Genomic DNA, 26,024 nt, shown 5'->3' with positions numbered 1-26,024 from the left:
TGCTGCTACATTTGGGCCTGAGCTGTAACCTATTCTCACCATCTCCCTCTTCTGCCCCCCACCCCATTGTAGATCCCCCTTCTTTGGCTTGCCTGATGAGTTGACCCACACTCTCATTTTTAAGGAGCCTGGTCTCCTGGTCATCAGACCCTTAGCAGGCCATGGGTGCTAAAATTGTCCATTTACAGTTCAACAGGGCATGAGAGTACCAAGAGATGTCCCAGTGGACCACCTAAGTGGCAAACACATTCCTCTCTTCCCTCATTATGTAGCAGCAGTCCTGTCTCCTCATGATTATTAGATGCAGTTACCTCTGCCAATTATTCATGCAGTTTACTTGTACCCTCTGGACCTGCTAAAAGTTGATCCCAGATGTATCACTTCCATTTTACGATGTATTACTGCTGGGCCCACTTGGCCTTATAACTCAGTGGGTTTGTCAGAACCCAACTAAAAATGGGAAGACCGAGTTGCATAGTCACTTAATGCCCTGTGGTCAGTTTCCACCACGATGATATGGCTTTGAGTTACAACTCTTCCATTGTGGATTAACAGAAGTTCCATATGGCATTTTTCTCTACCAAAGTCACTTCTAGTGACATGTGATCAGCTGGGTCAAATGGCCCAAGTGGCAGGGCTATTTGTATAGTAGTTTTCTGCTGCTGCAGAACCCTTTCTTGCTCTTGGCACACTCAAAGCTAGCAGCCTTCCATATATCAATAGATGCGACTACCACTCAATATCTAAAAAATACAAAAGTTAATTTATTGCTTTCTTAAACATATGCTGGTCAGATACAGTTTTCTCCAAGAAGAGCAGACTGCTAATCTTAGAGTTTGGAGAAAGCATGGAATTCAAGTATTGGTGGATTTTCAGAGGCATGAGTGGGCTAATATCATCTTTAGGAGTGTTGTTACTTGGGTGAGACTGTTCATTGGTTGACATTCAGAAGTATGTTCACTGGGATGAGTCAAATCTTGATTGGCTGACTTTGAGAAACAAGGAGTTGTCACTGAGTGGATGGATGGCTTGCACAAATGCATGTTTGCTGATGTATATTGTTGATTGAAAGGTTTTAAAACTCATTACAGTTACTTGTTACCAGGGTATAGAATACTGGTTAAATGGGTTTAAAACAGATTCTGGCTTGATACCATGGCCTCAGAAAACAGTCGGTTTTTTCATAAGAGTATGATAACTTTTAAATTCTCAATATTTCCCTTTTGGTCATCACTCAGTCAAGGCTACAGTAGAGAACAACAAGAATTAATTCTAGATATTTACCATTATTGTTGATTTTCTTTGAAGATAAAGGTTCATTTGGAAAGGGCTGGTTTTTAGTTTAAGTGTCAATCAACATGATTTTATCCTGTCTTTGTCTTTGAGTCATATATTGACTCATTTATTGGGGTAGTGGCTATGTAGATACATATGAGACTATAGACAATAGACATCAAGCGACTGTGATAAAAATAAGAATAACTGGAAATATAAGAAGAGTAGTTGTTACAGAGACAGTATGGTCTACAAAGCCAAAAATGTTTACTATCTGCCCCTTTATAGAAAAAGTTGGCTATTTCTGTGAACCTCCAGAGACTTTTTAAAAATTCTAAGTCTCCATTATTCTGAGACTTTAATTAGAGGAGAGGTTCTCTCTGATATGCAGTGAGATAGCACAAGTTAGATCTTGAAAACCCACTTTCTTCTATACAAACAAGAAGTTAGGGAAACTTTAATGTTATTTAGCCAGAGGGAATTTCAGAAGTCCTGGGGAGGAAGATGGAAGGGCCAGTTCAAAAAAATCATTGGGTCCTTTTTGTAAAAAAAGTTTGCAGCTTTTCCAATTCAGAAGTCTGTAGCCTCTGTGAATGAATGAATATTGGTATGTATAAAGGAAAAGGTCTGGAAGGATACAGACATTTGATGGGTGGTTTCCTTCAGTGGAAGAAGGAGTGAGATTTAACTCTTCACTTCTTCTGTATTATTTGTTTGTGTATGTGTGTGTATAGTATAACGACATACTTTTTACAATTAAAAAGCCCCATAGGCCAGGCGCGGTGGCTCACGCCTGTAATCCTAGCACTCTGGGAGGGCGAGGCGGGCAGATTGTTCCAGGTCAGGAGTTCAAAACCAACCTGAGCAAGAGCGAGACCATGTTTCTACTAAAAATAGAAAGAAATTAATTGGCCAACTAATATATATATAGAAAAAATTAGCCGGGCATGGTGGTGCACGCCTATAGTCCCAGCTACTCGGGAGGCTGAGGCAGGATTGCTTGAGCCCAGGAGTTTGAGGTTGCTGTGAGCTAGGCTGATGCCACTGCACTCACTCTAGCCTGGGCAAGAAAGCAAGACTGTCTCAAAATAAAATAAAATAAAAAGCCCCACAAACACACACAATGGTGGTTGGGGAGCCTCCTTCCCCAATAGTGTTCAAGGAAAGACTCTTTCTAGGATGATGGATGCAGCTGTGTTCATAGTGGGATAGTTGATTTAATGACCTCACTTGCCCCTGGCATCCATCCCATGATAGATAGGCTGCCCCAAACTCCTCAGGGTCTATGTTCCTTTATGGGCAGAGCGCTGGAAGAAACATTCAGAATGAAATAAGCACTAAAATTTCTGCAGAGGCAAATGTATTGTGTAGTTGTGTTGGGAGATATAATTGCAACTCTTTTTCCATTTCTCAGGAAGCTAGTATAAAAACTCAGTTGTGGATGTCAGAAACTAGTCATGGAATATTTCAGCTTTTTTCAGAATTGCTTCAAGATATAAAGGAATGGTTGTGTTTTGGTTTTTTTTAAATTAGGGCCGGGCGCGGTGGCTCACGCCTGTAATCCTAGCACTCTGGGAGGCAGAGGCCAGTGGATTGCTCCAGTTCAGGAGTTCAAAACCAGCCTGAGCAAGAGTGAGACCACGTCTCTACTAAAAAAATAGAAAAAAATTAATTTGCCAGCTAAAAATATACAGAAGAAATTAGCCTGGCATAGTGGCACATGCCTGTAGTCCCAGCTACTTGGGAGGCTGAGGCAGGAGGATTGCTTGAGCCCAGGAGTTTGAGGTTGCTGAGAGCTAGGCTGACGCCATGGCACTCTAGCCTGGGCAACAAAGTGAGGCTCTGTCTCAAAAAAAAAAAAAAAAAAAAAAATTAAAGGAGCAGCCAGGCATGGTAGTGCACATCTGTAGTCCCAGCTACTTGGGAGGCTGAGGTGAGAGGATCCCTTGAGCCCAAGAGTTTGAGTCCAGCCCGGGCAACATAGTGAGACCCCATCTCCAAAAAGAAACTATGAGTAATACATGAGCATTGTAAAACATTCAAACAATACCCGTGTGTATGAAATAAAAAGTTAAAGTCCTCCCTGCAAATCACACTCACTAGGTGTCTTAGTCTCTTTGCATTGCTATAAAGGAAATACCTGAGACTCGGTAATTTGTAAAGAAAAGGGGTTTAAAGGGGTTCACAGCTCTGCAGGCTGTAAAAGGAGTATGGTGCCAGCATCTGCTTCTGGTGAGGGCTTCACAGAGCTTCCAATCAAGGGGGAAGGGGAAGGAGAAGAAGGTGTTTCACAGGGTAAGAGTGGGAGCGAGAGAGGAGGGAGTGCCCATGCTTTTTTAAACAATCAGCTCTTATATGAACTAATAAAGTGAGAACTCACGCATTACTGCTGGGAGTGCACCAAACAAAATATTAATAACATCATGCTACATTTAGGAAAGCATTTGTACTTCCACTTATATCTTGGACCATGATGTAGGTATATTTAGATTAATTTCATTCTTTTTAATGGCTGCATAATATTCCACTGTATGAGTGTACCATACTTTATATGACAATGTCTCTATTTATGGAAATGTAAGTTGTCCCGCCTTTTTGCTGTTGTTGTTGCAGTGCTGCAACACTGAATATCTCTGTATACAATATTTGAGTTATGTGTGCAAATATTTCTTTTGGACACATTTCAAAGGTTACATACATTTAATTTTAATAGTTTTCAAAATTGTCCTCTATAAGGCCGGGCGCTGTGGCTCACGCCTGTAATCCTAGCTCTTGGGAGGCCGAGGCGGGTGGATTGCTCAAGGTCAGGAGTTCAAAACCAGCCTGAGCAAGAGCGAGACCCCGTCTCTACTATAAATAGAAAGAAATTAATTGGCCAACTGATATATATATAAAAAATTAGCCGGGCATGGTGGCGCATGCCTGTAGTCCCAGCTACTCGGGAGGCTGAGGCAGAAGGATCACTCAAGCCCAGGAGTTTGAGGTTGCTGTGAGCTAGGCTGATGCCACGGCACTCACTCTAGCCTGGACAACAAAGTGAGACTCTGTCTCAAAAAAAAAAAAAAAAATTGTCCTCTATAAAAAGGTTGTTCAATTTATAATCTTACCAACTTATACTTTCTCACTATTTTTTATTTCTTATTTTCCTAATTACCATGAAGGTTGAGGATCTTTTCATGTTTATTGGCCGTTCATGTTTCTGCTTTGGCGAATTGCTTTTCTTAACATTTAGTCTTTTAAAATTGTGCTGTCAGGCCGGGCGCTGTGGCTCACGCCTGTAATCCTAGCTCTTGGGAGGCCGAGGCGGGCGGATTGCTCAAGGTCAGGAGTTCAAAACCAGCCTGAGCAAGAGCGAGACCCCGTCTCTACTATAAATAGAAAGAAATTAATTGGCCAACTGATATATATATAAAAAATTAGCCGGGCATGGTGGCGCATGCCTGTAGTCCCAGCTACCCGGGAGGCTGAGGCAGAAGGATCACTCGAGCCCAGGAGTTTGAGGTTGCTGTGAGCTAGGCTGACGCCACGGCACTCACTCTAGCCTGGGCAACAAAGTGAGACTCTGTCTCAAAAAAAAAAAAAAAAAAAAAAATTGTGCTGTCTTTCCCCCATTGATTTGTAGGAATGCCTTTTAAGTTACAGATATTAACTATTTCATTTTTTCTGTAAGTTCCAGGATATTAACTCCTCATATATTGAAATATTCCCAATTTACATTTATCCTTTTTTTTTTCTTTTCTTTTTTTTTTTTTTTTGAGACAGAGTTTCACTCTGTTGCCCGGGCTAGAGTGCCCTGGCGTCAGCCTAGCTCACAGCAACCTCAAACTCCTGGGCTCAAGCAATCCTTCTGCCTCAGCCTCCCTAGTAGCTGGGACTACAGGCATGCGCCACCATGTCCCTCTAAGTTTTTCTATATATTTTTAGTTGGCCAATTACTTTCTTTCTATTTTTAGTAGAGGGGGGGGGTCTCACTCTTGCTCAGGCTGGTTTTGAACTCCTGACCTTGAGCGATCCACCCGCCTCGGCCTCTCAGAGTGCTAGGATTACAGTTGTGAGCCACCGCGCCCGGCCTACATTTATATTTGAGAACTACTAGGATGACTTTCACCACAGAAAGACTCCTAATTTTATGTAGTCACGTCTGTCAAATCTTTGCCTATATTGCTTCTGGGTTCCCTGTCACGGTTAGAAACGTGTCTCTTCCAAAGATTATATTTTTCCATTTTTCTTCCATTGTTTTTATGATTTTAGTCTTCATACTTGTATCTTTAGTCCAATCATATATTGTTTTTGTCAAGGATGTAAGTAGGGCTCCTCTCAAGTTAATTTTTCTCCATCTGGCTTGCAGGGAAGAGGTTTCTGGTGAGATTTTACCGAGCAATGAAGGGAAATGGCCACCTGGGCACTCACCTCTTCCTGGCACCCACATGTGCTTGGCACTTTACATACGGTGCGTGATTTTACCCTTAAGCGAGTTTTAAAATCCCAATTTGTAGATAAAAAAACCACAACCGGTCGTCACATAACGTAAGCTACCTGCACAGGCGGCGTCTGAGGAGACAGAGACAAGCCACAAGCAAGCACAGAGCGTAATTGAGCCAACGCCACGCCCACCTCCCAACCTCTCGCGACAGTCTACGTCATCCGGGAGCGCCAGGGGCCCGGGAGGTCGCGCGGCTGGTGTCGCGCCAGGTTTTGCTCTGTGGTGCTGTCTCACCGGTGAGGCTGAGAAGCCGGCAGTGAGTCCTGCGCCCTGTCGAACCTGCAGCTCCTGGCCTCCTGCCACCATGGAGTACCTCATCGGTATCCAGGGCCCCGACTATGTCCTTGTCGCTTCTGACCGGGTGGCCGCCAGTAATATTGTCCAGATGAAGGACGGTGAGAGGAAGCAGGGGAGGGAGGCCTGACTGGGCCTGGGTATAGTGGCGGCCCGAGGGAGATGGGGGGGCTGTTGGGTGAGTACTGGAGAGTCTGGGAGATGGAACCCGACCTGCTTTGCCCGCATATATTTTTTATAACTGAGTAGACGGGCGAGCAAGCCTGGGGCCTTGGCGTTCGCTCCTCCCAGGGCTCCTAGCTCCGTGTTCTGCTCTGGCCTTCTCCAAATGCTTGCTAGGTGAGAGTTGCCTAAGGGGATTTAGTTTTTAAGTGTTTAAGCGTCTGCTCGGCACCAAGCTACCTAGACCCCCGAATCTCTGACGAGTTTCTGGTTGTCACTAGTAATGAGGTTAGTGTGCTGGCGGTATTGAGTGGGATCCTGGGGAAAGTGAAACTGGGGGAACAGAAGCTTGGCATTTCCCTTCTTTTATCCGTATTTTCCCGTGGCTCAGCTCGGATCCTTCATTTCCAGTTTTGCAAGGCACTGGCTCCCAGATTTTCTTTATATTTAAGTAGTTGATTGAGTTAGAAGTTACCCCTGTCACTTATTTGCCCTGTGACTTTGTACAAGTTATTTCGCTGTGCTCAAATTTTCTCATCTGTAAGATTAGTAATAGCAAATTTACAAACTTGTCGAGAGTATTGAGTTCTGTGCAAATGGTTAGCACTTGAGAAATACTTAATATAATAATAATGCTGAGCACTTAACTATGTATTAGGTGCTGTGGTAAGCGATTTACATGAATTCATTTAACTTTTTTTTTTTTTTTTTTTTTTTGAGACAGAGTCTCGCTTTGTTGCCCAGGCTAGAGTGAGTGTCGTGGCGTCAGCCTAGCTCACAGCAACCTCAAACTCCTGGGCTCAAGGGATCCTCCTGCCTCAGCCTCCCAAGTAGCTGGGACTACAGGCATGTGCCACCATGCCCGGCTAATTTTTTTTGTATATATTAGTTGGCCAATTAATTTCTTTCTATTTATAGTAGAGACGGGGTCTCACTCTTGCTCAGGCTGGTTTCGAACTCCTGACCTCGAGCAATCCGCCCGCCTCGGCCTCCCAGAGTGCTAGGATTACAGGCGTGAGCCACCGCGCCCGGCCATTTAACTTTTTAAGATAGGCGCTATCGCCACTTTATAGGTGTTCTGAAGCACAGAGGTAAAGCAACTTGCATAAGATCACAAGTGGCAGAACTTGTGTTCAACCTACGCAGTCTGAGTCCAGATCATTTGCCCATAAGTACTATACTATACTGTCCCTCTGTAGTAAGTACTCAATACATAACTTAAAAAATATTTTGGTTGTTGATCTGCAGAATCTAAGAGTGTGTTTTCATGATTGATCATAGACATGCTACTGTTGAAAAGTATTATGCTTTGGCTCAGATGATTTAATATTCATTTGACAAATAGGTTTTGGGCACCTATGTGGACTTTACGTGCGAGGTGCTGAGGGGATGCAAAGAGTAAGATGAGGCTCCTATTTTAGGCCAGGTGAGGTGGCTCATGTCTGTTATCCTAATGCTCTGGGAGACTGAGGCAGGAAGATTGCTTGAGTTCAGGAGTTCAAGACCAGCCTAAGAAAGAGGGAGATCCCCATCTCTACTAAAAATAGAAAAATTAGCTGAGTGTTTTGGCACTGCCTGTAGTCCCAGCTCCTTGGTAGCCTGAGGCAGGAGGATCGCTTAAGCCCAGGAGTTTGAGGTTGCACTGAGCTACAATGACACCATTATACTCTACCCAGGGTGACAGAGTGAGTTGCTGTCTTAAAGAAAAAAAAGATGTGGCCCCTATTTTAAAGAAGTTACAATTTAATAAGAGATTGATATATGTGTAAAAGTAATTATAACCCAAGCTATAACGTGATGTGTCATGAAAAGTACAAACTACTCAAGTAATGCAGAAGAAAAAGAGATTCTTTCTGGTTATACAGATTAGGGAGAACTTTGAGGGCAAATGACAGTTCCTTAGACTTAAGGAAAGAAAAATACTAAATCTGGAGTTTCCTGAAGTATGTGAACAAAGGCCAAAAAAATGTCCACTACTGCCTTTGTAAAGTGGCAGGCATCTGATTGTCAGGCTCTGGCTCCACCTGGGAAGATGGAAAGAACTCTGAGGGACTTTGCTTCAGTTCTGTTCTTTCTGAAGAAAAAGGGACCTGAAAGTGGTTTGTTAAACATCTATGGTATGGATTGCTCTTCAAGTAAAATTACTTTTGGAGATTTCTTGATTAGTTTGTAGAAGTTCTTTCCGTTTGTAAACTAGTCTTATAAATTCCAAAGGAGTAAATTTGTTTTGAGAGTAAATTTGTCCATTATTTTGAATATTAAGGCCTTTGACAAACAAGTGCTTCTAACATGAAGTAATCTCTAGGTAGAGCAATAAGCAAGTCAATACCTTTATAGATTTTCTGTTTCATCCCAATAATATATGGAAAATCACTTCAAAAAGTAGGATGTTCTTTAAGCCTGCTTATGTACACAGTACTTCTGGTTGTTATGGGGGTGTACCATATTATATATAATCTACAGAAGGGTCCAAGGCATTAAGATAACAAGAAAATAAATACTATAAGATGATTTTTGTATGATAAAGGAGGTATTGCTAGTTGGTATTAGGTTAGTTTTTAAATTAATGATTTTAGAAGTAAATCCTGAGTATTCAGAGAAAAGAAAGATCACTGTGGTATAGAGGAAAGATGAATTGGCATTAGTTCTTGAAAAATAGTTGGAAAAAATTGCACTCAACTCTAATTTTCCCTTAGTCTTTTCTGGTATAAAAATTTTTATGATAGGAATTTTAGAATTGTATAAGGACTTTCTCCTAACCATTTCATCAACGAATTTGTGTAGAGAAGGCAAGAATGCTGAAAAATAGTAACCTTTTGGTACTCATTTTCTCCAAGTATAAAATGAGAATACAACTTCCAGTCAGCTTTTCAGTAGGTCACTTTGTAAAATATTTTGATGCTGTAGGGAAGACATTTCCCGAAGATTGCCAGCTTATTAAAGTTAAGTGGTGCAACTTTTGGTTTGGTTATGTGCTACGTTTAATGTCTGTTTTCTCTTGGCCTATATAGAATTGCTTTTAAGTTACTCAGAGTACCCCAGCCCATACAGAACTCTCTTTTTTGAATTCCTTTAGCATGTATAATCTGACCTACATTATTTAACACTGAGTATAATAATACTGTACGTGTGTAGAGTTCATTACAGTTTTCCTCACTTGCAAGTTAGATGGGGATAAGTGATCTTATCACCATTTTATACATTTGGAAACTGAGACTTAGGGCAAGTAATTTGTCTAAGTTCAGAGTGCCTAGTCTGGAGCATAACTGAGGTCTATTGCTTTCTAGTCCAGTTGGTTTTCCACAGTATTACACACTGGTGGTGTTCATTTTTTAAATCCATTTGTTTCATGTATGTGGATCTTGTAACTTCCTTGTCATGGACCAGAAATTCCCTAGAGCTACACAGGCAGTTTCCTGTACAACTCAGGAGGCCATTAGTATCTGTCACTTGTGTTTTAATATCACCCTTCACAACTTACTGGATATGCTTGTTGTTTAAAAAACATTTTGGCCTTGTATTAAGTCCATTTGAAAATTGAACAGGTATACTGCCTAGAATTTTAGCCTTTTTCAAAATGTGACAAAATTTCTTTGTAAACAAACTAACCTCCCAAATAAAAGCAGCTTTTTTTCTTAGTATAAAAGTAATGCAAACTTATTAAACAATGTTTTCTTACATAAGTGTTGCAAATTAAGTATAGAGATTTTAGGAAATACTGATAAGCAAAAAGAAGGAAGTAAAAATTACCCAATGCTGTTAGCACTGGCAAGCACTTAGAATATACCCTTTTGGTCCTTTTTCTTTGCATAAACAATATATTATAAGTGAGTGTTTTTGTTTTATAAACAAGTTTGCATACTAACAGTCTTTACATTTCCTGTAGCCAGTATAACAGATTAAATTGTGTTTGTTTAGGAGTTTTGAGGCAATTTGATATTATCTACAGGTACATTTTGTGTTTTTCTCCTCAAAGTCTAAGAAGCCATATTATCTACAACTCTCAAACACTTGTAAAGTATTTAACAGTAGCATTTTGTTCTTTAAATCCTATTAAGGGATTTTGACATTTCAGAATCTTTCAAACAGGAAACATGTCTTCCAGGGAAGATTATTCAGCACTATTTGAAAAATGAAAAGTGAAAGTGAGAGCAAGATAGGAAGATTTAGTCTTTTTCTGAAGCTGCAGACTGAATATGGAGTTTTCTTCTTTAGGCAGTAATTGAAATCTGAATATTTATTTATCTATATAATCTGAACGAGTCTGGTTTAGCTAGATAAGATTAGAGTATTAGGATTTTTGTGAGGTGTTTTAAATAGTTTACTGTTAGAATTTTTGCTTTGACAATCATTTTAATTTTCTCTCTTTTTTTTTTTTGAGACAGAGTTTCACTTTGTTGCCCAGGCTAGAGTGCTGTGGAGTCAGCCTAGCTCACAGCAACCTCAAACTCCTGGGCTCAAGCAATCCTTCTGCTTCAGCTTCCCGAGTAGCGGGGACTACAGGCATGCGTCACCATGCCCAGCTAATTTTTTCTATACATTTTTAGTTGGCCAATTAAAGTGATTTATATTCTCATTTGGTTTTCTATTCTTTCTTAAGAGGGTCCCTTAATTTTAATGATAGCACCAGTCTTTATATGCTTTTGTATGTGTATAAATATCATAACTAACATTTGTATTCGTAGAAATATTTCAGAGCTTTGTAATCATGAGCCTAAAGATAATTGTCATTGGCTAGATTCTGTCAGTTTCTTCTGTTGTTCTGTTACTGGAATTTCAAATGCTTTTAAATGTTTTAAATTGTATTTTCTTTTCTTTTTTTTTTTTTTTTTGAGACAGAGTCTCACTTTGTTGCCCAGGCTAGAGGGAGTGTCGTGGCGTCAGCCTAGCTCATAGCAACCTCAAACTCCTGTGCTTAAGCAATCCTGCTGCCTCAGCCTCCCCGAGTAGCTGGGACTACAGGCATGTGCCACCATGCCCGGCTAATTTTTTCTCTATGTATTGGTTGGCCAATCAATTTCTTTTCTATTTATAGTAGAGATGGGGTCTCGCTCTTGCTCAGGCTGGTTTCGAACTCCTGACCTCGAGTGATCCGCCCACCTTGGCCTCCCAGAGTGCTAGGATTACAGGCGTGAGCCACCGTGCCCGGCCCTAAATAGTATTTTCAATTGTCAGCTTTCATACATATTCTTAACTAAAATTGACATCAATAAAATATGCCAATGGTTTGACATAGAGAGTAAAAGAGGAATTGATAATGTTACCTATTAAAATCTTCTAAAAACAATGATTAGTAAAATTATTAATATATAGTCAACCCTTGATATCCTTGGGGTTTGAGTCTAGTACCCCTGTGGATACCAAAACCCATGGATGGTGAAATCCCTTAAATAACATGATGTAGTATTTGCATATAACCTACTCACATATTCCTGTGTGCTTTAAATCATCTCTAGATTACGTTAATACCTGATGCATGTAAATGCTATGTAAATAGTTATATTTTAGGGAATAATGACAAGAAAAAAGATCTGTACATATTCGGTACAGATACAACTATCTATTTTTTTTCCTGAATATTTTCCACAGTTGGTTGAATCCACAGATGTGGAACCCATGGATATGGAGGGCCAACTGTAGTAATTAATAAAGTTGTTTATGGTTCTGTATATAATAACTGTCAATTTCTGTTAAGGCAATTTCTAACACTGTTTTTTTCTTTGAGCAGATCATGACAAGATGTTTAAGATGAGTGAAAAAATCTTGCTCCTATGTGTTGGAGAGGCTGGAGACACTGTACAGTTTGCAGAATATATTCAGAAAAATGTGCAACTTTATAAGATGAGAAATGGTGGGTATGATTAGAGTAGCTTTGGTTAGCATGTTTGTTAGGGCCACCGTTACAAAGTACCACAGACTGGGTGGCTTTATCAACAGAAATATTAATATATTTTCTCACATTGTGGAGGCTAAAGTCTGACATCAAGGTGTCAGCAGGGTTGATATCTTAGGCCTCTCTCCTTGGCTTGTAGATGACCATCTTCTCCCTGTGTATTCATATAATTTTCCCTCTGTACTATCTTTGTCTAAATTTCCTCTTCTTACCAGTCATATTGAATTAGGGCCCACCCTAATGATCTTACTTTAACTTAATTGCCTCTTTAAGGATCCTGTCTCCAAATATAGTTACATTCTAAGGTACTGGGGGTTACTTCAACATATGAATTTTTGGAGGACAAAATTCATCCCTTAACAGGTGGTTTGTCTTTAAATTTGAACTGAAAAAGAACATTCTATCCTGGCAGCTCTACACATGTACAGGCCTATGGTCTTATTTTCATTTGAGTCTTCCTATTTTAAAAAACTTGTCTAGACCCTAAAGATTCTAATCCTTCTGTCCTAAAGATTTTCTATAAAAACACCAGAACAGAGAACCATTATAACCTTGATACTTGATAAAAACTAACACCATCTTGGAGGTAAGGAAAGGATGGTAATATCAGACTTTTTAAAGTTGTAGATATTTCAGAGGATGTCATTTGAGCCAAAGTATATCTGAATCACAGTCAAAAGACCTAAGTAAAACCTGGCTTTACTGTTTTCTGTGTGACAAGTCACTTATCTCTCTGGGCCATCATTTTCCTTATCACTCAAATGGGATTATAATAACAATAGTACATATGAAAATGCTTTGTAAACTTAAAGCACTGTGTAACTGTAAGGCATTTACTGTGCCATAAAAGGATTTTACCCTACTCTCTGGTGGGTTCCTGTCTAACTGGATAATTAAGACTCTTGTGGGGTATTTTCTGAGTTTTCTGGGGCTAATGAACTCTTATCCACTAGGAAAGCCTCCCTATCAAACAGTACAAGCCACTAGCCCTCCGATCCAGGAAGGTTTGTAGTGGTACTCTGTCAGGGAGAACTTTATTTCTAGTTTCTTACTTCATAGTTTAATAGCACTGTTACACACTGTACTTGTATAACGTGGAGCTGTGAAGGAATTATCGTAATTTGAATATATTATAACTGCATGTGCAAAATGACTAGATGGATCCATTTGTATAGTTTTTTAGACAGCAGATTTAGCATTATGGATTCAATTCCATAAATATTTTTGAGGGCCTCATCTATGTTAAGCACTCTGCTTAGTCATGTGGAGAACTCAAAGATGAACAAGGCTTGCTTCCTGCCATTCAGGAACATAAAGCATGTGGTAGTTAGGTTTAAGCAAATTTGTAATATTTCAAGAATTCTGCTTTTTTTTAGTGCTTCCACTTTTTGCCTACATGGCAAGGGTGCTGATAATGCTACTGAAGTATGGGAGGTACAATAATATTTCACTGGCTGTCCTGGGATAGGGGAAGAGTGAATAAGAGTTAATTGTTACATGCATTTTAGGGTCTAAAGTAAAAAATTCTGTTTAGTTAAAATTGCCCTTAAAGACCCTTAAATTACCTGTCAAGTATAGTTTTGTGTATATAACCCTGTATAGTAATTCTTATATATATTGAAGATAAAGAACTGAACAGAAATAAGTGAAAGAAAGAGAGAAAAGTCTGTGTGTAGACATCAGGCATCAGACTTTTAGACCTTTAAGATAATGGTTAAATACTTAATGGTGTGTAGGGGATGAGGTGGAGAATTTAGTAGTATTCCTGTTTGTCTAGGGTTGCTTTCATTGTGATTTAATATGCACTAATAGACTTGTGAGGGTGGAAGTCAATAATACATGTGAAAATTCCCAGCACAGACCATGAAACATAGTGGCTGTTCAATAAATATTTGTTAGAATCTAAGTCTCACCTTATCTGACAGTGGTGTTTCAAATGTTATAACAAATAACCCCGTTGGGATTTGTCTTTCCAAATTGGCATTTTCCATGTGGGTCCACTGAGTTGTGAGTCATTATTGTGCCTTTTGGCACTGGTTCCATTTTATGGGGGGGATTAAGTTCCAAGGCGAATGCATTATTAAATGCATACCTGATGTCATTCCTCTGGATTGTACTTTTGTTAGCATTACAACTTCTTTTTAAAGTTTTACTCTTGAGATACTCTATTTTTTAAAATGTAGAATGCTGGAAATTCTTTTTCTGTGGCTTGTACTTGAAAATCATATTATACTTCTTAATAAAATTACATTTTCTTTTATAAAATATGACTCAAGCTGTCCTAACCTCCAACCTGTCTTCTCCCAATGTCTTTTTTTAAATAACCTTTAAAAAACTGGCATCTTAAAACTTATTTTTTTACCACCACCTGTGTATTCATACCTCTTTCATTCTACTGAAGAAACCACAATCTTTTGATGAATGAATCCTTAAGCAAGGATACGAATTTAATCCCACCATAGAACAGTCATCCTGATTCTGTTGGTGTCCAGGAATTGCTGTCAGTGCTAGTCAGCTATTTCACAACTGTTACATGAGGAAAGGGACTAGAACTACTTATAGTATCCCTTGGTCTGTGTACTTTGTATACTCTGAATGTACAAAAGATGGTGGGTTTTAAGAACAGGGTTAGTGAGATATGATTTGGGGTGCTGTTATTCCTTTGGCTTCACTTTAAGTATGACTCTTTATTTCTTATACCAGGATATGAATTATCTCCCACAGCAGCAGCTAATTTCACACGTCGAAACTTGGCTGACTGTCTTCGGAGTCGGGTAAGCAATATATCAAACATGCTTAGATAAGAGCAGAAAAATCATTCCTGCTTCTTTTATGTTCCTGTTAGACACGAGTAGTATTTTTTCCCTTTTTTGGCCTTTCTGAACCCTTATTGCTACTCATTCATTCTTTAGTCTCTTTAGATTTGTTTTCTCTTTCTGCACAGTTGCTGATTAAAGCCCAAAGGACAAATATACATTCCTAAAGAATTGGGTTGGGGCATACCACTTTGACAACCCTTTTTTTCCCCCTAAAGACTATTTTTTAGAGCAGTTTTAGGTTTACAGTAAAACTGAGAGAGAAGTATGAAGATCTCACATATAGCCTCTCTCCCCATGCATATATATCATCCCCATTGTCAGCATCCTCTACCAGAATGGTACATTTGTTACAATTGATGACTTACAGTGACAATAATCACTCAGAGTGCAAGGTTTACATTAGGGTTCACTCTTGCTATTATACTTTCTGTGGGTTTAGACAAATATCTAATGGCATGTATCCATTGTTATAATGTTATACAAAGTATTTTCACTGCCCTGAAAATCTTCTGTGCTTTGCCTTTTTATCCCTCTCTATCCCCTGGCAGCCACTGACCTTTTTACTGTCTCCATAGTTTTGCCTTTTCCAGAATGTCATATAGTTGGAATCATACATTATGTAGCCTTTTCAGATTGGCTTCTTTTACATAGTAATATGCATTTAAGGTTCCTCCATGTCTTTTCATGGCTTGATAGCTCATTTCTTTTTAGTGCTGAATAATATTCTATTGTCTAGATGTACTACAGTTTATCTGTTCTCTTACTAAAAGATATCTTGGTTGCTTCCAAGTTTTGGCAATTATAAGTAAAGTTCTGTACACATCCATGTGCAGGTTTTTGTTTGGATATAAGTCTTCAGCTACTTTGGGTAAATACCAAGGAGTGTGATTGCTGGATCATATAGTAAGCATATGTTTAGTTTTATAAGAAACTGCCAAAATTTTTCAAAATATTTTCATGGCAAACCATATTTCTTAATTCCTGTGGTCCAAGGTCCTCATGGTAGTGGAGGTAAAACCCTGAAAATAATAATTTAAATTTTTATCTTGAGATTATTTATCTGTGTCTTTCTATGGTGGTTTTTGCCAAAGCACACAGAATTCTTCCTTCTCATTTATTCTTGTTGCTATTTTAGAGCTGTTTCAGTTTCATCAATAGCATGTTAAAAGATACAACACTAAGTATTGAATGCATTAAAGATTGTTTAGGCCGGGCGCGGTGGCTCACGCCTGTAATCCTAGCACTCTAGGAGGCCGAGGCGGGCGGATTGCTCAAGGTCAGGAGTTCAAAACCAGCCTGAGCGAGACCCCGTCTCTACCATAAAAAAAAATAGAAAGAAATTAATTGGCCAACTAATATATATAATATAAAAAAATCAGCCGGGCATGGTGGCTTGTGCCTGTAGTCCCAGCTACTCGGGAGGCTGAGGCAGGAGGATTGCTTGAGCCCAGGAGTCTGAGGTTGCTGTGAGCGAGGCTGACGCCACGGCACTCACTCTAGCCTGGGCAAGAGAGCGAGACTCTGTCTCAAAAAAAAAAAAAAAAAAAAAAAAAGATTGTTTAGGATGTGCCAAGAAAGTTCATATGCTTGCTAAAGGTGTATGTTAATCCCTTCCGGAAGGGACTAAGTAAATAGAGCCTTACCATGTGACCTTACCCCCTGTGCCTGTTTACTCATCTATGAAATCTAGATAACTTCTAACCCCTCAGGAGTGCTGGGAAAATGAATTGCTTGTAAATCATAATATTTAACATTCATATGACTTTTGCCCAAAGCATTTTGCTTAATAATTTAATCTACTCACTATTCCACTGAGACAGTAGTTAATTCTCTATCACTGATACGGAGTGAAAGGCATAAAGTAGCAAAGGAACTAGCTCCAGGTCACACAGCAGGTCAGACAGAGCTAAAAGTAATGGTGCCATAATTATTTGACTGTTCTGCCTTAAGGTCAGCTCCTTGGTTCTTCAGTAGTGTTTCTAGAACACTGGCGTTGTTCCTATTTTCATTATGGTTTGAGTTTCATCTGTATTTGCTTAAACTGAGTTATGTTAGAATCTAAACAAGTACAAATGTTATATTTTTTATTATTTTTATTATTATTATTATTTTTTTTTTTTTTCATTTCATTATTAAACGTGAATATTATTATTATTTTTGAGACAGAGTCTTGCTTTGTTGCCCAGGCTCGAGTAAGTGCCATGGCATCAGCCTGGCTCACTGTAACCTCAAACTGCTGGGCTCAAGCAATCCTCCTGCCTCAGCCTCCCAAGTAACTGGCACTACAGGCCTGCGCCACCATGCCTGGCTAATTTTTTTCTATATATATTAGTTGGCCAATTAATTTCTTTCTATTTATAATATAGACGGGGTCTCGCTCTTGCTTAGGCTGGTTTCAAACTCCTGACCCCGAGCAGTCCGCCCACCTCTGCCTCCCAGAGTGCTAGGATTACAGGCCTTAGCCACGGCACCTGGCCTGTTATAGTTTTTAAAAAGTTACTTGCAACAGTTCTTTTTTTTTTTTTTTTTTGAGACAGAGTCTTGCTTTGTTGCCCAGGCTAGAGTGAGTGCCGTGGCATCAGCCTAGCTCATAACAACCTCAAACTCCTGGGCTCAAGCAATCCTCCTGTCTCAGCCTCCCGAGTAGCTGGGACTACAGGCATGTGCCACCATGCCTGGCTAATTTTTTCTATATGTATTAGTTGGCCAATTAATTTCTTTCTATTTATAGTAGAGAGGGGGTCTCGCTCTTGCTCAGGCTAGTTTCGAACTCCTGACCTTGAGCAAGCTGCCCGCCTCGGCTTCCCAGAGTGCTAGGATTCCAGGCGTGTGCCACCGTGCCTGGCCTGTTATAGTTTTTAAAAAGTTACTTGCAACAGATCTTTAAAGCAGTTTATTTCTAGTGCCTAATAATACTAGACTGAGAATTTCTCAATAAATGGAATCTCTTAGTACTAGCTTTGACCAAGGGCTTGTGCAAGGTGTTTAAAGAGAAGCTAGAGACCTGATGTATTGGGAGAAGATGACAAATTTATATACATTGTTTTAATCTGAGAGAAAGGTCAATGGTCTTTTCTTGTTCACTCCTCCTTGAGAGAGAAAAATAGGTCAGATATTAACTTTCCTGCCACTCAGACGTTCTTGTGTTATTCAGCAAAGAGTATGCTGTGGCTTGCTATGTAAAATGTTCCTCTGACTTATCAGGCAAAACTGGAATAAGAATTCCAGCTTTGGGCACAATAAATACTTTGTCATAAATGCTGCAGACATTAAGTGAATTAAGCTTCTTTTAGAATTGAGATAAGAGTGTCAGTGTGGGCCGGGCGCTGTGGCTCACGCCTGTAATCCTAGCTCTTGGGAGGCCGAGGCGGGCGGATTGCTCAAGGTCAGGAGTTCAAAACCAGCCTGAGCAAGAGCGAGACCCCGTCTCTACTATAAATAGAAAGAAATTAATTGGCCAACTGATATATATATAAAAAAAAAAATTAGCCGGGCATGGTGGCGCATGCCTGTAGTCCCAGCTACCCGGGAGGCTGAGGCAGAAGGATCACTCGAGCCCAGGAGTTTGAGGTTGCTGTGAGCTAGGCTGACGCCACGGCACTCACTCTAGCCTGGGCAACAAAGTGAGACTCTGTCTCAAAAAAAAAAAAAAAAAAAAAAAAAAAAAAAGAGTGTCAGTGTGTTTCATGCAAATGCAGTGAATCCGGTTAATCTCCTAGCAGAAATGTTTGATGTCTTAACAAACAAATATCCCTTATAGACAGTGACATGGGGCTTTAGGAAGTATTAACTACCTCTGCTTTGTGCTTCTGCTATAGGTCCAATCCTAGCTTCCCCAACCCCCTATCAAAGTAGATTTTTAATTCTAAAATATGGATTTATATTTTAGTCATTTTATTATGGGAAGAGAGGTAATGATAATTTTTTCAGTCTTCTTAATAAGTGGAAAGTCACCAAATTTGGTACATGTACATGGTCATACCAGTTGGCACATGAGACTTATTTTGGGCCAGCCAGTTACAATGCATAACTTTGTCTATAGCTCAAATTGTTTGATTTCCAATATGTGCTGTGTGTGTGTGTGTGTGTTTCAGGGTGATGTTGAGTTGGGAGAACATTTATTTACCACCGAGTAATGAATCTTATATAAACTTGTTCATTAAGATGTAGGCAATTTAACGTGGTTGAGAGCATAGTCTCTGGAATTAGACTACCTGGGTTTGAATATTTGCTTACTAACTTGCTAGCTTTATATCTGTGGACAAATTCTAAGCTTAATTTTCCTACTTACAAAATAGTAGTACCAACTTTGTAGAATTATGATGATTAAATGAGATAATCACGCAAAACTCTTAGCACGATATATGTCACAAAACTGGTTAATAAATCACTTTTGTTTTTATGTTGCTATTGCTGTTTGTTTGAAGAAGCAATTAAGGGCTATAAGTTAGCTTTCTGTGGGGAATTCTTTGTTGTGTTATTTTATTTGAACTTATCTGGTAAAGAGGGGGATATAAAAAATTACTGGTCTGATAGGGAAAATAGAAATAAACTAACAACATCTATTATGTGCTAGGATTTGTTCTAGGTCTACATAGTCCATGATCGTAGCCAATTAGGTATTTGATGCTATTTAAATTTAAATTTGTTTTTAAATTTGTTTTTCTTTGAGATAGGGTCTTGCTCTGTCACCAGGGCTTAAGTGCAGTGGTGTCATCATAGCTCACTGCAGCCTTCAACTCCTGGGCTCAAATGACTCCTGCCTTAGCCTCTTGAGTAGCTGAGACTACAGACATGCACCACCACACCTGGCTAATTTTTACATTTTTTTGCAGAGACAGGGTCTGGCTATGTTGCCCAGGGTGTCTCCAACTCCTGGCCTCAAGTAATCCTCCCACCTCGACCTCGCAAAGTGCTGGGATTACAGGCATGGGCCACCACAAGTGGCCAAAATTAAATAAAATTTAAAATTCAGTATCCTGGAAGAGAGTCTCCTGGACTTTGTCTAAATGCGAGATAAACTTTTGTTTCTTTAAAAAAAATTTTTTAGTTCCTCAGTCACAGCCACATTTCAAGTGCTCAATAGCCATATGTGGCTAACAGCTACTATATTGGACATTACAGGTATAGAACATTTCCATTATCATAGAAAGTTCTCTCAAACAGTGCTATTCAAAATATGACACTGGAAGATGCATGCTATCCCCATTTTACTTATAAGGATATTGAAGTTGATTAATTGAGATGTTAAGTATTTCTCGATGCACACATTTCCAAAAGCACATATATAGTCTATAAAAGAGTCAGCTAAGATTCTAACTTCAAATATCATACTCTTTCATGCTGTCTTTATTATTAATAGTTACTGGACTAATTAATATACAAGCATGTGTATTTAGGGGAGTGTGAAACGTTCAGTTGTGTTAAAATGTCAAAATCTCCATGTAATGTGTAAATAATACTTTTGTTTTTATGCTGCTATTGCTGTTTGTTTGAAGAAGCAATTTAAGGGCTATAAGTTTGCTTCCTGTGGGGAATTCTTTGTTGTGCTATTTTATTTGAACTGATCTGCTGGTAAAGAGCGGGATATAAAAAATTACTGGCATGAATATGTGTCCATTTAGGTGTTCTATAAATATTTGCTGAATAAATGTCATCCGATTAGGTCCACATATACTACTGAGAATGTTATTGTGCATCTATACACTGAAGGGAATTTTATTAAAGTACTCTTAATGAATGGATGTTAATTCATAAGAATTAAAGACATGAGATAATGAGGAGAAGATAAAAAAGACAGATGGGGAAAAAATTCAAAAGCCTTCATTTCAGTTTTTTATTTATGTGCATATACACATTTAAGTTGGTCTATTCCCGGTTAGATTCCAAGGGGCAGAAAAAGCACTTATTCAGCTTTTGCTATGAGTTTGACTTCCCATTTTTGAATATTTATGAAGCTTCTTTAAGCACAAGTTTTAGAGTCAGATATACCAGACTTCCATTCCCTTCTCTGGTGTGTACTAGTTTGTGTAATCTTGAATAAGTTACTTATGCTTGCTGAACCTCACTTTTCTCATCTGTTAAGAAGGAAGGAGTGATCAGATGTGTCATATTACAAATTTGATGGACATACATTAGAACCGAGAATTAGCCATTGGTTTAATAAAATATATTTTGAATGAATGAATGATACCTCCCTAGAAAAGAGCATTTAATAAATGACTTTTATCATTGCTATTTGGATTTTTTTTTTTTTTTTTTTTTGAGACAAGGTCTTACTATGTTACCCAGGCTGAAAGTACAGTGGTGCAGTCATAGCTCACAGCAGCCTTAAATTCCTGAGCTCAAGTGATCCTCCTGCCTCAGCGTCTCAAGTAGCTGGGACTATAGGTGTGCACCACCACACCTGGCTAATTTTTCTATTTTGGGGTAGAGATGGAGTTAGTCTCGCTATGTTGCTCAGGCTGGTCTCAAACTCCTGGGCTGAAGCGATCCTCCCACCTTGGCTTCCCAAAGTGTATTTGGATTTTTAATGGGATTATTTTGGCAATTCTGTAATGACTTATGGACAGCATTTGCACTGTGCTCAAGGCCTGATACTTAAAATTCTCCTTAGAGTTTGATTAATGAATGGGCTATAAGAGGGATGGTAGTGAATACTAGGGCTATTTCTTACTTGAAATGAATTATATGGCATATTTGGTATAGCCCATATGAATGCCTTAAAATTCATTGCCTTAAAAATCTATTACCGTCCATTACCTCCATTTTACAGATATGGAGACTGAGGTATGAACCAGTGAAACTTGATGTCTTTGGGGAATGTGGAATTTGTGGCAAGGCTTAGAGTAGAATGTTGGCCTCCATGATGTGTAATCATCAGGGTTTTACTATTACTACTGACTGGCCAAAGAGTTTTCTAGAACTTGTTCTGAAGTATTTCATGAGCCTTTGGTAATTTATCTTTTCACAGGGCTATACTTGTAAATGCTTAGCAAGTAAATAGTAGAAATAATGAGTTGGATAAGTATCAAGTCTGGTATAGTTTTCAAACTTTATTCCATGAAGATCCTCAGGCAACTAACCAAGGAAGATTAGTGTAGCAGTACTTTAGCTCTGCTTCATATGGATCAACTCACCCATTATCTGTTTTATATGTGGAGTTCTATGTAAGGTTTTATTTTGAAAAGGTGGCTTCACTGTCACCTTCCTACCAAAGTTTGAAAACTAATGATATGGTTGAAAGAGGTAAGATGGTTTTTATGGTTTCTTCCAGCCCCCAAATAGCATGCTTTAAAGGTCTGATGTCAAGACCATAACCAGACTTGAATTTTTTTTTAATGAAAGGGAAAAAATAGGAAGAATTTCAGATATTAATCATTTCCAGCAGTAACCATGACTTGTCCCAGCACAGGCTTGAATTTGAGTGTGTTTGATGTGGTTAGTAGCAGGCATGTATAGTGCGTGTCCTAGAAGAATCCTGTTGCTTTGAGCTTTCTATTCTGACCACTAGAGTTATTCTCTTTATGCCTTAAGTAGCTGGCACAAAGACATCATCTGTTTATTGGTATCGGTGAGGTCTTGTGAACAGATGGCCCAGGTGAAGCCTTGACTTTGTAGGTCTTGTCCCCTAAACACTACCAACCATTTGTTACATGTAATTAAAATATCACTAACAAGGGTAATTTCACATGCTTTTTGGCAAATGTGGCTAGCAGGATGTGACATGACGCAGCACTGCCTTCTTCCTCCATGTGCCATCTCCCTTGAGGCCTCATCTTCCCTACTTGCCCCCATCTCACCCATGCCGAGGCTTGCCTTCCAGCTCACCTGCTCCAGATGGGCGGCACAGTGGGAGGACACTGGCAAGGGCAGATGTGTTTATTTTCCGGAGACAAAATGTTGTGCTGCTGCAGATGGCAGTGCCTTGAAGCAAATGGCAGCCTTTGACACTGCTGCCACGCAGCCTGGGCATCTTGACAGACAGAGCTGGCTTACTTTGGTGATGGGGAAATTGAAAATAAAAACAAAATCAAAAAGAAACCAAGATGTTCATCATGAAACTTCTGGACTTTCAGTGTAAGCAGCCCTTTTAGACCTGGGGAACAGTTTTCTTCCTCACTAGACCTAGTTAGCTAACTGGATTTTCTTGGCTTACTGTGGGCCAAGAGTTGTATGTCTGTTCATTACTCTTAGCCTTAATAGCACATGAAGTAAAAACTGGAAACATATGGCTGCGTTTACATGGATATTCAATGGTACTATAAAAAATGTGTGTATCCCGGGTCACATCTCACGGGACTGTCTTAGGATTGGAGGGTGGCTCATGTCTGCCCCTTTGGAGATACCACTGTTCTATTTTTAGTGGTCATTTTGATTATCCAAAGGCCCAGGGACAGATGTGCCTTGAAGTTGAAGTGCTTTAATTAATGTGACAACACTTTATGCTTATAATGTTTTTCTACCAAAAGGAATAGGAATTCTGACAGCTGCCCTTTTAACCAGTTTGCTTATGCAGTTATTAGGGCTTGACTAAGTCCATTATGGAGACAAAGGCTGGCTGTTGAATCATTTCACTTACTAGTGTCCTAAGAAAAAAATAGTGTGAGAAGATTCTTCTTTGAAAGTTACTAGCTTTATCAGGAAACCTTTTTTTCTTCTTCTTCTTTTTTTTTTTTTTATAAAAAATATGTGCTGTTTTTACCAGCCCTAGTGCTGATAGAGTTAGGAGTTTGCAGGTGTAAAGTCCTCCCCCTCCCCTTCCCCATCTCTCTCCAGGGGGCTGTATGTGAGAAGGTGTTGCTTTCTCACTCAGAGAGCATATATGTGCTACCCTGTTGGATGCCTGCTGTGAGTGGAGAGAACCCCTGTTCTAGTTGAATTGGAATAAGCCTATTGGATGGCTGGAACTGTGCAACTCTATAATGCCAACTTTTCATTTAAAAGCATCTTTCCTATCCAAAATAGGGGTGAAGCAACATAGGTAATTGGTCTACTTTTTTTTATTTCAGCATATTATGGGGGTACAAACGTTTAGGTTACATATATTACCCTTGCCCCACTTGAGTCAGAGCTTCAAGCGTGTCCATATACCAGTAATTGGTCTAGATTTGTATTGTTTTAAAGACTTGTGTCTTAAAAATTTTGTTGTTTCCTGTTAAGGTTTAGTTTAAACTTAGAGCAGCAGAGTACTGTGTCTGCTTAGTAAGAATACGTGTTTATTTTTTAAATGTTTACTGTTAGAGGTGCAAATTTACCCAACCTTTTTTTTTCTTTTTAAGAGATAGGGTCTCGCTCTTTCGCCCAAGGCTAGAGTGTAGTGGCTTGATCATAGCTCACTGTAGCCTCAAACTCTGGGGCTCAAGCAGTTCTCCTGCCTTAGCCTCTTGAGTAGCTAGGACTACAGGCATGCGCCACCATGCTCGGCTAATTTTTTTTTGTAGAGACATGGTCTTGCTGTGTTGCCCAGGCTGATCTCAAACTCCTGGCCTCAAGCTATCCTTTTGCCTTGGACTCCCAAAGTCCTGGGATTATAGGCATGAGCCACCGTGCCCAGCCTATCCCCATCTTTTAAGATTGCTTTAAACCAGTACCTGGCACAGGCATAGGTGTGGGCATGCCCTCACACACACTAACAAACAGATATACGCTGGCATCTCGATGCCCCTTTTTACCTGCCTGGCCAAAGATCATGCAGGATTATGAATTTAAGGGCTGATCCCCAAAATCCCTTAAGGTTTTCTTTACTTTCTTCCCCCAAAACAGTCATCTGAAATGAAGGGCAGTGGGGAAGCTTTCGGGGAGGAGTGGTTGACCTGAGAGGTAGCTATATGTGTGTTTACTATATTCATTTAGTTGTGCATATATATTTTATGCTTATTTATATATGTGTGTTATTTCATAAAAAGGAATGCTGAAAGGGCAGGAAAGCATAATACTGTTTTTAAAGTTAAAAATGGGGGAAAAAAAGTTCAGATTTACCACTACTTTTGAGTGTAGGCAACAGAGCAAATAAGTTTAATTAGAGTGAAAAGGGAAAAAGGGCCGGGTGCAGTGGCTCACACCTATAACCCTAACACTCTGGGAGTCGAAGCGGGAGAGTTTTTTGAGCTCAGGAGTTTGAGACCAGCCTTAGCAAGAGCAAGACCCAGTCTCTACTAAAAATAGAATTAGCTGGAGTGTGGAGTCACGTGCCTGCCCAGCTACTTGGGAGACTGAGGCAGGATCACTTGAGGCCAGAAGTTTGAGGTTGCAGTGAGCTACAGTGACACCACTGTACTCTACTCAGGGTGACAGAGCAAGACTCTGTCTCAAAAAAATCAAAAAAGAGAAGAAAAAAGGAAGAAGAGATAATAATCTGTCAATCTTTGTAAACTGAAATGATCCACCAGAATTACACACTTCCTTTCTGATGCCTCCTAATGGGTGTGGTTTCTTATAGCCAAGATGTTCAGTACTGCTAATAATCACTCATTCAGCAAATTGCTAGCCTGCATTGTCCTTGGGCCTGAGGAAACAGGTACAAACCTCAATATGTACCTTTAGATAGGAAATGGAGAAGTAAACAGTCAATTTGCACTGCTGAGTGACAAGTACTACATAACCATATACACAAGGTGGTCTGAGAACACAGAACCTAACCTGAGCCTTGAAGGACTAGTTGTTTATTAAGGCTAAGATGAAACAAAAAGGAAAACTGGAAGCACAGACCAAGGAGTGTGAGAAGATGTTAGGTTAGGCACAGTGGTTTGTGAATAATGTTTGGGGCATGGATAAACAGTTCTCTGAGCCTCCTGTATAGTTTTATATTACATACACTACTGTGTTCTGTGTTCTAAGTACTATGCACATATACTGTGTTCCATGTTCCTGAAACTATAGGAGTAACTTATTTTGCACCTGGGGTGCTGATGGGGAACACTGTGTTCTAATAGAAGGGCTTCCAAATAGTCTTTTCCCTAGGATTTCCTTAGTTCTCCATATCTACTTGCTGTGGGCATCTGAAAACATGTACAATTGTATATAGTCCTAAATACTCTTTTCTAGAAGACATTTATTATAAAAGAGATGAATCAGCTGTGATGTTCAGCATTCATAG

General features: G+C 39.5%; 1 protein-coding gene across 2 annotated transcripts in view; it reads left to right on the top strand.

Moving 5' to 3' along the window:
• Window positions 1–26,024, top strand: part of PSMB2 (proteasome 20S subunit beta 2) — a 195,437-nt gene that overhangs the window by 149,939 nt on the left and 19,474 nt on the right. Inside the window, exons 2-4 of one of the 2 annotated variants that reach the window (XM_075996565.1) lie at window positions 5,979–6,153; window positions 11,943–12,065; window positions 14,811–14,881. In XM_075996565.1, coding sequence (XP_075852680.1) covers window positions 6,063–6,153; window positions 11,943–12,065; window positions 14,811–14,881 — 285 coding nt within the window. In that variant the 5' untranslated portion in view covers window positions 5,979–6,062. Of the gene's footprint in view, window positions 1–5,922; window positions 6,154–11,942; window positions 12,066–14,810; window positions 14,882–26,024 lie in introns of those variants that run through there. The other variant, XM_012765244.2, reaches the window with a different exon arrangement.

Source organism: Microcebus murinus, chromosome 2, assembly GCF_040939455.1.
Source record: "Microcebus murinus isolate Inina chromosome 2, M.murinus_Inina_mat1.0, whole genome shotgun sequence".
Taxonomy (NCBI): Eukaryota; Metazoa; Chordata; class Mammalia; order Primates; family Cheirogaleidae; genus Microcebus; species Microcebus murinus.
This window is presented reverse-complemented; position numbering and strand designations above follow the sequence as displayed.